This window comes from Pelmatolapia mariae, linkage group LG5 (assembly GCF_036321145.2).
Source record: "Pelmatolapia mariae isolate MD_Pm_ZW linkage group LG5, Pm_UMD_F_2, whole genome shotgun sequence".
Taxonomy (NCBI): domain Eukaryota; kingdom Metazoa; phylum Chordata; class Actinopteri; order Cichliformes; family Cichlidae; genus Pelmatolapia; species Pelmatolapia mariae.
Window position 1 is genome coordinate 30,145,464 of NC_086231.1, and position 13,428 is coordinate 30,158,891.

General features: G+C 40.4%; 1 protein-coding gene across 2 annotated transcripts; it reads left to right on the forward strand.

Annotated features, from left to right (window-relative positions):
* The first annotated feature begins 247 nt into the window (after window positions 1–247).
* Window positions 248–13,379, forward strand: mbd1b (methyl-CpG binding domain protein 1b). 2 transcript variants are annotated; one of them, XM_063474717.1, is made up of 17 exons: window positions 248–341; window positions 848–1,423; window positions 2,914–3,054; window positions 3,207–3,342; window positions 3,442–3,728; window positions 3,822–3,904; window positions 4,056–4,099; window positions 4,293–4,433; window positions 4,529–4,609; window positions 4,695–4,715; window positions 4,808–4,900; window positions 8,029–8,190; window positions 8,288–8,467; window positions 8,604–8,684; window positions 8,775–8,858; window positions 10,598–10,690; window positions 10,771–13,379. In XM_063474717.1, exons 2-17 carry the CDS (start codon window positions 999–1,001, stop codon window positions 11,236–11,238), a joined length of 2,520 nt encoding a protein of 839 aa, XP_063330787.1. In that variant the 5' UTR covers window positions 248–341; window positions 848–998; the 3' UTR covers window positions 11,239–13,379. The 2 variants fall into 2 exon arrangements, with proteins under 2 accessions (XP_063330787.1, XP_063330788.1); XM_063474718.1 differs by having other exon boundaries at window positions 8,778–8,858.
* Window positions 13,380–13,428: the final 49 nt, after the last annotated feature.

Below are 13,428 nucleotides of genomic sequence, written 5' to 3' on the forward strand. Positions count from 1 at the left end.
GCTTTTGTCTTGCTGCTGGCAGTGAACACATACACACGCGTGAAATAACGTTATGTACTCATGAGCGCGTTTTGTTCCGTATCTAATTTATACACACACACACACACACAAAGGGGAGACCCCACAGAACACCTTCACCGCATCCAGCAAACAGTTCCGTGCTTCCCCCTACAAGCTAGGGGGAGTTGCATCTTGAGTGTTCCGCCGTCTTTGGTTGTGTCCAATGCCACCGTTTCCGTAGTGCTAGGTGCAGGGTAGCTATCAACGTTAGCTCTAAGTGAATGGGGGGGAGCTACGTGTTGAAGTCACTGTCCCAAACATCTGAGGAATATTACCTAAAGGTGTGTGTGGGTGCGTGTTTTTTAAAAAACCCAAGTGGCCACAAACCTTTGTAGCCCGGTAGCGACAAACAGCTTCTATAAACATGATTTATTTCAGTTTATCGGATTAGAAATCATCCATGGAGATATGCGATAGCTAACGGAGGCTAACGTTGCTCTCGCTTATACTGTTTTCACTTCATCTATTCTAGTGTTGATGTTACACTGCTGTTTAGTGTCTCGCTAATCTCAATGCCACCAAAATATCCGTGCTGCATGTCAAACAATGAGAGAACTTGAAACAGTAACAAAACTTAGCAGCTTATGTTAGCTCGTGCTAACGTTTTGTTTGCTGGCTAACATTGCTATATTATAGTCCCAGCTAATTAACTGTGAATAGCTTTATTTCGAAACCAACTTTATAATTTCTCAGCCATTTAGCTGTGTTAACTGTACGTGCTGTATAGGTCATAAAGCGTACTTAGATCATTTTTATAATCAGCCTCTGTCTTTTTTTTTCACCACAGGCTTTGCCATGATAAATTGACCAGCTTTCAACCAGCAGCCGCACACCTTAACCTCAGAGGCCAGGACATCCAGGGACAGTGTGAACATACACATCTTTAAATGGGATGCAAGACGGACTATAGAGGAAACTTAAATTAAACTTGTGCATCAATGGATGAGGAAACGCTTGAAAGCCCACTCCAGGGCACAGAGACTGTGGAAGAAGATGCAGAACAAAACGCAGCGAAGAACAGCTGTAAAGGAGACACTGCAGAAGAGGATATAGGACAAAGGTCAGAGAAGAAGAGCAGTGAAATAGATGAGACATATGAAGCAGTCCCAGAATCCTCAGATGGTGTAAATGCAATAGGAAGCCCCAGCTCTGGTCCCATGAAAGAAAAAGCAACAGAGGAGAAAGAGGAGGCGAAGTCTTCTGGTGGTGAGCCTCCTGTTGATTGGTTTGAGCCACTTGAAGATGATGATGAAGATGCCGAAAGCAATGATAGAAATGATCCAGAGGAAGAGAGTCTGGCAGGAGAAAGTGAAAGGAGCGAGAGTGTGGGTGGCAGTGAGAGCACCTTCAAAAAGATATATCAGTAGGTTGACTAATGTTGTTCTTACTATCCTTTGTGGTCATGTGATGCTGTTGTAATATTTACTCATAAAGTTGCTTTTTCTCTAACATGCTATAGATCACATAAGCCCCTGCAAGACAGAAAGGTCCAGGTGATCAGACTGTCACATTACTGCCTAACAGATGTACAGTACTGTGGAGAATTCTTGAGCGACGCTCATTTTTTAATATTTTACAAAAAAAAAAAAAAAAAATAGGAATTAGGTGCAGTGAATTTAATGAAATGTGTGAACATAAATAAAGTGTTTTAAAACAGAGTTTGTAAAATTCTAACAAGCTTGAAAGTTACAGTTTGGTTTGACAAATTTGGATTCATCACTCAATAAGACTCAAGGTCCACTTCTTGTGTAAATTGGCCTCCACCGTTCCCTTCCTTAAGAATGGCGTCTTGACAGCCCACCTATGTGTGTCTGACGAGACTTCAGTGTCACTCAGGTTCTGTTTCAGGTCTTTGCTGAAATTTTTCCTGTTTCTTAAGAACATGATTTTCAGATTCTCTTTATGATTTTTTTATGCTGAGACATCATTTGTCTTCTGCTTGTCCAGTTTCCTCAAACCACTAGTAACAAAGTACCAAAAGGTACAATTTGAAACAGTTTTTTTTTTGTAATTTCTCTGTTATGTGTAGGCAACACTAGCTCATCTCTTGAGTTAATAGTAACCTTTAAAAAGCCTGAAGAAGTATCCCTCAGGACCACTTTATAAAGAAATCCCAAGGACGTCTGGTTTTATGAAAGCAAAGTATAAAGAAATTAGAGATGGCTTATGACTTTTGCACAGTACTGTGTATGTTACAAGCTCTTTTGGTATTACTAGAGTGTATGTGCACGGATTCCTGTGCCCTCAAATAGGATGCAAACTCTAATAGTTAAAATAACTACCAAAATATACCTGCCATGTTATAGAAAACTCTAACTTGCATTTTATTTTACTTGATTGATTACTTTCCTACTGTGAAGTTCAGAGGATCGACATATCTGTGTCACTGTGTAACCGATAGATGAAGCCAGCAATTTGGGAAAGGGTTTAGGTCTTTTGCTGTAATCTGATAATGAGCAGCATTATCTTAAGTATTTTTGGACTAAATTTAGATGCTATGCTGGTGAGCAAGCACAGGATCCACATTTTTACCATTGTTACTGCAGGGCTGGCAGTGGGGATGCATGCGTGCAAAGATGCTGCACAAGCTTTCTGACCATTTTCAGCATGAAGTGTATTTTCAGATATTCAGAGGAGCTACTGATGAAAACAGAGCTTTAAATGTCTTATTAATTTGAGCTCATTTCAAACTTCAATGCAACTTTGCCTCTATCTGTGAAAAGAACTTTTATTTATTATATTATTATTATTACTCATCATGTTTCTCAGGGTGATGTATGTGCAGTCTCTTTTGTCTCAATGTGATCTAAACATTTCTAAAATGTTTGAGTGTGTGTCTTCTTTTAAATTCAGGCTTCATGCACCCCGCCGTAAACGATCGCACCCTGATGAGGGATGGGCTGAATGCCCTGCACTGGGGGAGGGCTGGAAGCGCAAAGAGGTCGTTCGGCGCTCAGGATCTAGTATTGGCCAAAAGGATGTATATTACTTAAGGTAAATACGGCCTTGTAGGAATAAAGAATCCACATGTACAGTTGTTGACATATTAATGGTGCTACCTTTTATACTCCTCCTGAAGCGTGCACTGAATATCAAAAGAACATTTCGGGTTTTTTTGTGGTTGTAATTATTTTTCTCCTTTGCAGTCCTCGTGGTGATCGAGTGAGAAGCAGAGTAGAGCTGATTTCAGTGCTGGAAGGACAGGACTTGTCTAACTTTGAGTACAAGACGGGCAAATTCTACGATGGCGAAACACCGCTCCCAAGAATTCGAAACAGAAAGGTGTCGCTTGGTGTTTTTCTTTATATTTTAAGCATGAAAGCACTGAAGATTTGCACTGCATGACTTAGAGTCAGCTATCCTCACTCTATTATCCTTTAGAGAAAGGTCCGTGAGCGATCGTCCTCAGAGTCCAGCTGGATGGAGAGGGGAGAGGGGGCAGACACTCCTGACTCCCACCACAGACTAACCCCAAGCCTTGGGTCTAAAAACGCCAGCTCCAATCAGTCAAATGCCCCCTTGAACAGTACAGTGGGATCGCCGAATCAAGGGTCTCACAGTGAGGATCCACCTGCAGAGGATAAAATTAAACTCCCTGGTCCGTCGTCATCTCAGCCGCGTCCGCTCCCTTCCATAAATGGAGAGATCGGGTCAGAGGACAGCATACTGTGAGTCTGTTACTACGTGCAACATAACACCTTAAAAGTGTCAGCTTCTCGTGATAACTTGAGGTTGGGGGGGGTCATCATGTGTGTCTGCAGGATCTGTGCCAGATGTGGCATTTCCTTCACAGGCACGTGGTACGACAAACAAAGAAAGAGGCCCTGCTGTCCCTCCTGTTGGGGTACGTTGGTGCATAAGTGTGTAGAATTATAAGTGAGAGGCAAAACGGCATCACATATATATCTGATATCAAAGGGAAACAGTGGGCTGAAGATGTGGTAAAATATGGATTCTCCTTGTAACATTACCTACAATTTTTTCCCCACTTCCAGCAGCGTCAAAGACAAAAGAACACCCAATGATTCGCTTCAGAAAGGTAATGTGCTGCGTGCAGGAACACATTGTAACTGCTGGACTAATGCTCAAATATTGAAATGCTCTTAAATTCATTTCATTTTCCTTTAAAATTCTGATAAAAAATTGTTGCCATGTGTCATAAAATCCACATTTCTCATGAATGTCATTAAAAAAGCAAACTGTCTTTCTCCTTGTGTCCATGCCACATGTAGTGGATTCCTTGTGGTCAGTGCGTGGGATGTCATAACACCGTCAATTGTGGGCAGTGTGCCAATTGCAAACATGGGCTGCAGAGCCCAGAATCCCGGAGACGCATATGCCGAAAACGCAAATGTATATGTCCTATTCGCAAGGTAAACAGCTACACACTGATTTTTATTTATTTATATACTTTTAAATTACTTTAGCATCAATATTGCTTTCTTGTGCATTTGGTATGTTCTTCCAGGGCCCTGGAAGTGGAGGCTTCATGCAGCAGAGGCCTTACAGTGACGTTTCAGAGACATTTGACGACAGCATGAGTTTCCAGGTATAAAGTCTGTATAGTCTGAATTGTTAACACGTTGATTGGCTTCGTTTCCTGTATTTTCTAAAATGTTCATTTGATTTTACAGGGTGAAGTTACAGATTCACAGGTAACGCTTTTCTGATCTTACCAAATGTGTTATTTATAGCATCGTGCTGAACAATCATTTTCCTTACTCGTGCTGATGTCGTCTTCACACAGCACCCCAGTCTCAAAAGCAGTGACACGGAGAACTTCTCAGTCAATGTGGATGTTGATGATGAGGATGAGTTGTCAACTGATGACGATGATGATGTGAGTGTTTTAGGTCTTTTTCTTTTTTAACGTTTGCATAAAGGCATATACCTTTACCACACACAGACACACGGTAGTGACACATTTCATTTAGGCATGTATACATAGTGAAGATGACCTACTGAATTTCAAACTAAGCATGAGAATGGAGACGAAAGGTGACTTTAATGATTTTGAGCATGGCGTGGTTGTTGGAGCCAGACGGGCTCAACCGAGTATTTCAAAAACTGCTGATCTGCTGGGATTTTCCCACACAACACACATCTCTAGTATTTACAGAGAATGTTCCAAAAAAAGAGGAACTATCCAGTAAGCGACAGTTCTGTGGGTGAAACTTCTCTGTTGATGCCAGAGGTTAGAGAAGAATGGCCGGGATGCCTTGAGCTGAAGGCAAGTAAGCAGTCTGCACTAGAGCTGCCACGATTCGTCGACTAGTCACGACTATTAATAGTCGACGCGTTGTTTGAAGCTTTTTAAGATCCTGAAAGACGCAGGAATTAGTAGTACGATTTAAGAGTGTAGTAACGGACTGAAACAGAAGATGGCAGCAATGCATCTACAAGGATGCCAGCTGCCGTTAAACGCCGAAGAAGAAGAAGCTGTGTCCGGTATTGTAGCTGTGTCAAAAATTCAGGGGCCGCATTTGTAGGCCGATTACGTTACAGCGACGCAACAAAGACTGTCCAAACTTGAAGACTTCTCCATATGTGACCGACAAATGCGTCCTTAATTTCCCCAGATTTGAAGGATGGGTCGGGTATATCCTTTGTGACACAACCTATCCCAGAATTCATAGCGTGGCTCAACCAATTCCAGTTTCCAACAATGGCGGCAGCTACTTAGTTTTAATGTTACTCTTATTACTCTTTCTGGGTCACAAAAAAAAGTTTTCAGATATTTTCAGACGAGAATGTAGCTGTGTAAACTTAAAATATCTGCTCAATTTATCAAGACATCGCATATTTGCAAAAGTGCTCCGACGTTTTTGGAGACGAGCTGGCCGGGAGGTCAAGGTTCAACTCCCGGCACATCGTTTTCAAACCGTCCGTGGTCTTTCGCTACTCAGGTTTAACATGATATATAAGTCACTTAGATAACTTAAAAATGTTATTGTTTGGCTTTTTTCAGTGTTTTGTTTGTTCCTGAGTAAATCGGTTTGATTAAACACAAGTGTGAGATGGCTGAGAATTTACTCCAGTGTCCTGTTATATTTTAGATAGCAGGGAGCAGACGGCTAAGTTTATTAAACTCCACCAAGACAATCTGCAAATTTCATTAAAAGTTTAATAAACTATCATATTATCTTTATTTTTAGTTAGCACATACCTTAAACACTTAAAGCTGTAAGCTAATGATAGTTATATAAGAGCAGATGCATGCTGGTGCAATAAGCTGTACGTTTTACGTCCAATGGATGCATGATCTGATTAGTCGACTAATCGCAAAAATAATCAGTGACTAGTCGACTATCAAAATAATCGTTTGTGGCAGCCCTAGTCTGCACAGAGGGAACAGTAACTCAGATGACCACTTGTGACAACCAAGATATTCAGAAAAGGATCCCACAGCACATCAATACTTAAAGCTGATGGCCTACAGCAACATAAGACTGCACTGCATGCCTCCTCTCAGAACATGAACATGGAACTGAGGCTCCCCAGTGAGTCATGATTTCTGCTACAACATTCAGACAGTAGGGTCAGAATTTGCCTTAAACAGCATGAAAGCATGGATCCATCCTGCCTTGTATCAACGGTTCAGGTTGGTGGTGGTGTTACAGTGTTATGGGGAATATTTTCAGAGCACACTCTAGGCCCCTTAGTACCAACTGAACACCATTAAAAAATCATTGTAAGTGTTGTTGCTGACTGGATAATGCACAATGTCACAAAGCTCATATCATCTGAAACTGGTTTCTTGAGTTCACTTTACCCAAATGATGTCCAGATAGGGCTCCTGTGAGATGTGGTGAGATGAGACATGTACATCAGGAAGGTGCAGTCAATAAATCTGCAGCAACTGTGTGACTAGATCATGTCAATGTGGACCAAAATCTCTGAGGAATGTTTGTTGAATCTGTGCCACAAAGAATGAAGGCAGTCCTCAAGGGACAAGGGGGCACAACACAGTACTAAAAAGTTGTACCTAATGAAGTGGCCAGCAATCGTTGAAGTTTTGCAGCATTTCACAACAGCGACTTCAAGTTCAAGTTGAGTTGAGTGAAAGTTAATTAGTGTTACAGTTCTGTTCATGCTGGTTTTATGTGAACTGCAACGTAACAACTTTTCATGTTAAAAAAGGGACACTTCTTAACAATACACGCAACAACTCCCAGCTGATGTGAGGACTCCTCTCAGGCTGTGATGGGTGGGAGAGAGGTGAATACATTTTAGGAATATATACTCATTGGCCAAGTTTCCATCCACGTTTAGTACAACTTTTAGCAATATTTCCAGAATGTGTAAATAAATGCAAACATTATTCACAACTGCTATAAAAATATTAGGCTTTAGGTGGATTGTGATCAACAGTTGGGGGCACCAATTCTGCAGACTGGTGTCATTAAACTACTGCAGAAGAAGAAGCACTAGCCGAACCTCAAAGAATGGAAAGCCAATATGGGAAAACACAATGACATTTCTGTTTGTGCTGTTTATTAATTATAGGAAAGTTACAGCCTCCACATTGTTCCACATCAGTGGGACTGCTGTTTCATTCAGGCTGATTGCAAACAATAACTTTTCTCCCATATAGACAACCTCCCCTGTACCCTGTAGACACCTCAGCACTAGTTGGTTAAAGACTGTCGGAGTCGACTGCACATGCGCTTCCACCGGGGTTTTCTACATGCTGTCTTTTATTGTCTTAAACTTTCTCTTTATTCAACCAGTTAATTAACCAGAATGATTCTTGACATTTAAAAGGGAGACAGTAAACATTGAGTTTTACACATTTTTACATTTTGGAGATTTATCATGGAAATAGAAGTTGTGTAATTCCTAAGACACCTTTTGCCCATAGTAGCCCTTACTTGTCGCATATCTTTGATAAAATTGTGTCTCTATTAGTGATTTCTTCACTGTTGTCTTGTTATTTTGACCCAATTGTGTGAATTTTCTTGTTTTCAGTGGCACAAAAAGCGGAAGCGACGTTCCTGTGGAGAATGCAAGGCCTGTCTCTGCAGGAAAGACTGTGGCACGTGTGATTTCTGTATAGACAAGCCCAAGTTTGGGGGCAGCAACAAGAAAAGGCAGAAATGTCGTTTACGGCAGTGTCAGAGGCAGGCAATGGTAAGACTCTGACAGATGCAATTTGTAAAATAGTTTTTCAATGACACTGATTCTTCCAGTATTTATTTAAGTGAATTCCTCTGCTTCTATCTGGCAGAGGCATTTGCTGCCTTTCCAGATGGGACAAGGTGACTACGGACCAGATGGCCCGCTACCGCCAGGCCGGCCTAGACCTCACTACACATACAGTCGCAAGTTAGGTTTAAAGAAAACCAAAGGGTCTCAAATGGGCTATGATTTAAGCGACAATGAAGATGATGACAGTAATTTACAACCAGTGAGTGCCCAACGCCTCTGGTCATTTATTTGGTTTCCTCTTTGCTCATAATGATTATTTTTGAGGTCATTTGGCAGCTACGACTCGATCACCCCATTAATTGTGAACCTGACCTGGCTTTGCTCTGCCGTTGTAGATTAGTTGGAGCTCGTCACCTGTGAGGTCTAGCAAAAACTTTTTTGACACGAATGTGAGAAACCACCAATCATCTATGCAGGTTTGAAATCAGATCTCAGTCTACACATATTTTGACAAATGCCCCTCATCTCAAACAGAAACACGATTTCAACGTAACGCTGTCTTTCAGCAGTTGAATAATTCCGAGTTTGGAGTGCGGAATGGACTGTCAGACGGCGTCCCTCACATCAGCAACCACAGCAACCCCCACCAGGTAAGTTTAACTTAAACAAAAGCGTTGCTCTTTCTGATCCTCACAAAGCGGTTTGCTTCAAATGTCTCACAGCTCTGTTGTAAACTGTTGCGCTTTTCTGGCTGATTGTGTAAAAAGCTATTGCTGACCAATGCCGAACGATGGCACGACTCCTGACTCATCACAAGCCATCAGAATCCTATTTACACTTTCGTATCATAAACACTTACTGGAACCCCGTTTTCTTAAATCTGTGGTCTTTTTCTTTTTAACCTTTGTTTGGTAATGAAGTCTGAACAAGTAAAGTGTATAATGTCAGGGTTGTTGCTTCTTGTTACAGTTCTCGTGGTCCTTTGCTGTTGTTTCAATATTTGACAGCATCATTTAAATGAAGCTTTTGAGCAGTTTGCCTTTATTGCAGTTTTACAGAATAGAAGCATGAAAGACAGAGGGGTTACAAAATGTAACAATGCCTTCAAACTGGATGGATAAACCAGAGATGTTGCAATGATTCGGTTTGTCTAAAACATTTGGCATGAGGCCACCCACAAAAGTTAATGTGATCTGTTGTAATGTAATGGCTGCATTTTGCTGCCAAGCTGTTTGTGCTCTCTACTTGTCACCACCCTCTTCTTGGCTGTCCTTCAGTTTGTCCTTGTGGTCACTTGTTTTGCCAGTCAGTTTATGGACGAACATATCTGATTTTCCACGATCTATTTCAAATATGATAACAGTCAAAGTTTGTTTGGCCCTCCTTATCTAAACTATGTGTAGGGAAGAGTGTAGATTTTCTTTTTTGACACTTCACCAATTGTTAAAAATGTGGCCCTTTTCATGGATGTATCATTTTGTTCATGGTTTTCGTTGAAGCTATTGGATGTTTTCCAGAGGTGGTGTGGGTGTATACAGATACAGTTGCTAGAAAAAGACTTTCTGCATTTGTCATAGCTGGTCTGATCTTCTTCCACGTCATAATTATAGACAAACACAGTTTTGCTAAAGTAACGGCATAGTTGTGCACATCTTTACATACCACAGTGTTTAATAATTCAATACACAGGCTAAAAAAAAACCCCTTTAAAACAATAGACTGTAAATAAAAGATGGCATCAAATAGTTTTTAGCAAATTGAATTCTTAAATTTAGCTTCACAAATTTGTTCTTATTTTTTTTAAATTTCTTTTAGCCATAAGTGAGCATATTTGGACAAAAAGTTGAATTGTAGTTAGCCCTCGCAAGATGTGTTGGCATGGTGTATGAACTGTATAGATGTATGCAACAGACACAGCTAGCTGCTAAGTAGTACAAAGTAGGAGTTTAATAATGTTAAATTATGTAAAATTCACCCACATACAGTGGGGTGGTGTTGTTTTATTTATTTAATTGTTTAACCAGACTTTAAGATTTGGGTGTTTTAACATGAGATTCTGTGGGATCTGACTTGTTTTATGAGCCAGCCTCAAATAGCAACTTGAGGAACTACAATGTGTGGAGTTTCTTTGTGGGCTCCCCAGAGGCTGCTACCCGATACCTCACATAATCTCCATTAGCAGCATCAGAGGTTTCCTGTAGCTGCAGACTTCCACAAAGGATTCATTTCTGCCCTCAAACGGTTTCAGTTTATTAATAGTAAACTGCGTTGTTGGACTCTGACACAATTTGATGTGCAGGTGTGGGCTGGGTGTAGTTTAATATTTATAATTTTGCATTAAGTTAAAGACTAAGGCGTCACTCTCATGAGACCAACTTTGTCAATACAGGAGCAGCAAAACAGATGGGATGCAGAGAGAGCACAAAGTGCCAGAGAAGCTACAAAGCAAGTTGTTGAAGAAGACGAAGATGAGTTGCCCATGGTAAGTGTCCTGCTGAGGCTGCCCATACCCCCCCAAAACAATCATATGTGTATGTATTGTTATTCCTTTGTTGTCTGCAGATTACACAGATCTTCAGCTTGGCTGATAACCCGGTTGGGACTGGTACAGATGCAGAAAACCACCTCATGAAACTACTAGACTCTTTACGCTCCTCTGTACTGCCCATATTGTGGTATGCTATAATGGTGGAGGGCCCGCAGCTGCAGCTCATCCAGTGTTCTAAGCAGTCCAGCATGACCGACACCATGGTGCTGATCGACCCGGGCTTCTTCTATCAGGTCACCGTCCAAAAGCAACCGCTGCTCCCCACCCACCCGCTGTACGACTGCTACCCAGCACGTCTAACCTCGGTGACTGAGGTGGTCAATCTGCTTTTGGGTCTGGAGAAGTACTCTGTGTGCCAGGGGATGCCTCCTAACGAACCATTACATTATAAAGACCCCATCATACTGGAACGGTCATCAACATGCGATTTCTTGGTGAAGAAGAATGTGGGCATTTGTAATAACTGCAGAGCACTTCACTAACTTTAACATCATCACAGACAGAAATGGGAAAAAAAATGTGAGCAGAGTGGAGACCACTGGTTTTCTGGTGACACTTTGTCCCATTTTATTGTAATTTTTGGTGATGATGTATATCAAAACTTTACAGACTTACCTCTGGACTGTAAATGGTTTATTTTAAGAATCACCAAAGGCATTTCAGGAGTTGTGACGTTATAATCCAGGCGTGTTTCTTCTCAGATGTTTTATTATGTAGGTGTAGGGCTTTTCTACTTGACTGTTACGTGTCTTGGCTTTGGCAGTGTGTTGGATAAGGCTGAAGTCAGCCCTCTGTTTGGTTAGTGTGCTGGTGCTGTTGGTTGATTCACACTCTTACTTGAGGAATATCCCTCACCCTCCTTACCATTATTCCACATTTTAGTAGCCCTCAGACAACTGTACTACTAGGAATTAGCCCACATGTTTGATTCCCAGCATTAACACTGTTGTCATGCTACCAGGTTCATTCATACTACATACAACAAAGTTAATAGAAGATTTGTTTTGGTAAAAACAAGTGTGCACCTCAACTGCTTCCTTTTTTAATTTAATAATATATTCACTAGCACTCCATTTATTAGCACTTGCTTGATGTGTTCCATTTTTGCATTTGCTCCCAGTGACGATACTAAGGCCGGACAAATGTGAATTAGAAAGGGTATCCGGTGGCAAATCAGATGTGTGGATCCATCTGATGTGGTGACCACTTGGGAAATAAGGCAGCTGCCAAAGGTACCTTTTTATTAGAAATAGTTATTTAAATTGAATTATGTGATTATTTCAAATTCATAACCATTCATACTGGATTGTAATGATGACATGTTGATTCTGGGCTGAAATTACAAGCATTTTTTAAATGTCTTAATCTGATTGCAAAGTAGACGATCGTTTGATTAGCTCTTCCGCTGAAGGCAAAATGTGCTCCTAGCAGCAGCGTGCGTGGTGTGATAAGTCTCATGCGTCCTTTAAAAATGCATTGAAGTGGTCCCATGACAGGAAAAAAGTACAATTACCTTCTGAAGTTTGTTCTCATAAATAAATAACTTTAATCTCATAACTTTTTTTTTTAAAAAGCTGTTGGGTAGGTCAGCTTTTTTCTTGTAAACCTAACCTACCCTCCTTTTTTGCTTTCATAGGGTGAGTTTTTGTGTTTATATTGCATCAGAAATATCTGAAAAGTGGGAAATATATCATCACAAACTGACCTAGTATGGACATATTACGCTAAATTTGTATTCACCCCATTACTATGACAGTCTAAAGTCATTAGAGCAGAAGCAAAAGTTCAGACACGACCCACAAGCTATAAGTAGGAGCAAGCCACTGTTTTAAAAAGACCCAAGACATCTGAGATAGTGATTTTCCAGAACATACAGTGACATTACTGGTCAAATATTTAATTGAATGTTCCCCAAATAAAGAGACAGTGTGGATGGTTATGCAAAGTATGTATAAGTAACACTTTAAAAAAAAAAAGGTACCTTTGTGTACTTGTAATTTCTCTCAATTTTAGCCCAATGTCATGTCTAGTGAGAATATTTCACAATATATCTACTGAAAACTTTATTCACTGACCCCGTACTTAGACTTGACACTAAAAACATTGTAACACCTTTTAAGATCTCAAAACACAAAAAACAGATGAAGATGAATGTAGTTAAACATTCCTCACAAATCTTAAACTAAAACCCAGCAACGGGATTACAGTTGTTGTGACTGGCAGCATGTTAGCTGAGAGCAGAGTACACTTTCCTTAAAGGTTTAGTTTTGGTTTTCCGAGGTTTTTGTTGTTTTTGGAACAACATGCTCTTGTTAAACTGATGATGTAGCAACAATCGTCATACAGATGATGACTCTTTATAAATCTGAAATAATAATACGCACTTAACGAGTGTCCTTCCGTCTCTGTTCTCGAGTAGTATAACACTTGGCCTTTAATTGTATTTTCAGCTGTATAATGTGTTTTGTTTTTGTTTTATAAGTGTATAATAATTCAGTTCCCCCCTCATTACACACCTCTTGTAAGTTTTGACAATGTGAAACTTTATGCATTCTTGATGTGATTTTTTTTTTAAATTATGTTTTCCTCAAGTAATTGTGCATATGTTGAAATATTTGGGAACAGTGGGTTATTCTTTGAAAAAATATTATTTAGTCTTTGAATTAAAACAT

Coding starts and splice junctions, on each gene's coding strand:
- mbd1b (XM_063474717.1), top strand. CDS start 999: ATGGATGAGGAAACGCTTGAAAGCCCACTCCAGGGCACAGAGACTGTG. Junction 4,100..4,292: donor CAATGATTCGCTTCAGAAAG/GTAATGTGCTGC, acceptor TGCCACATGTAG/TGGATTCCTTGTGGTCAGTG. Junction 8,468..8,603: donor ATGACAGTAATTTACAACCA/GTGAGTGCCCAA, acceptor CTGCCGTTGTAG/ATTAGTTGGAGCTCGTCACC.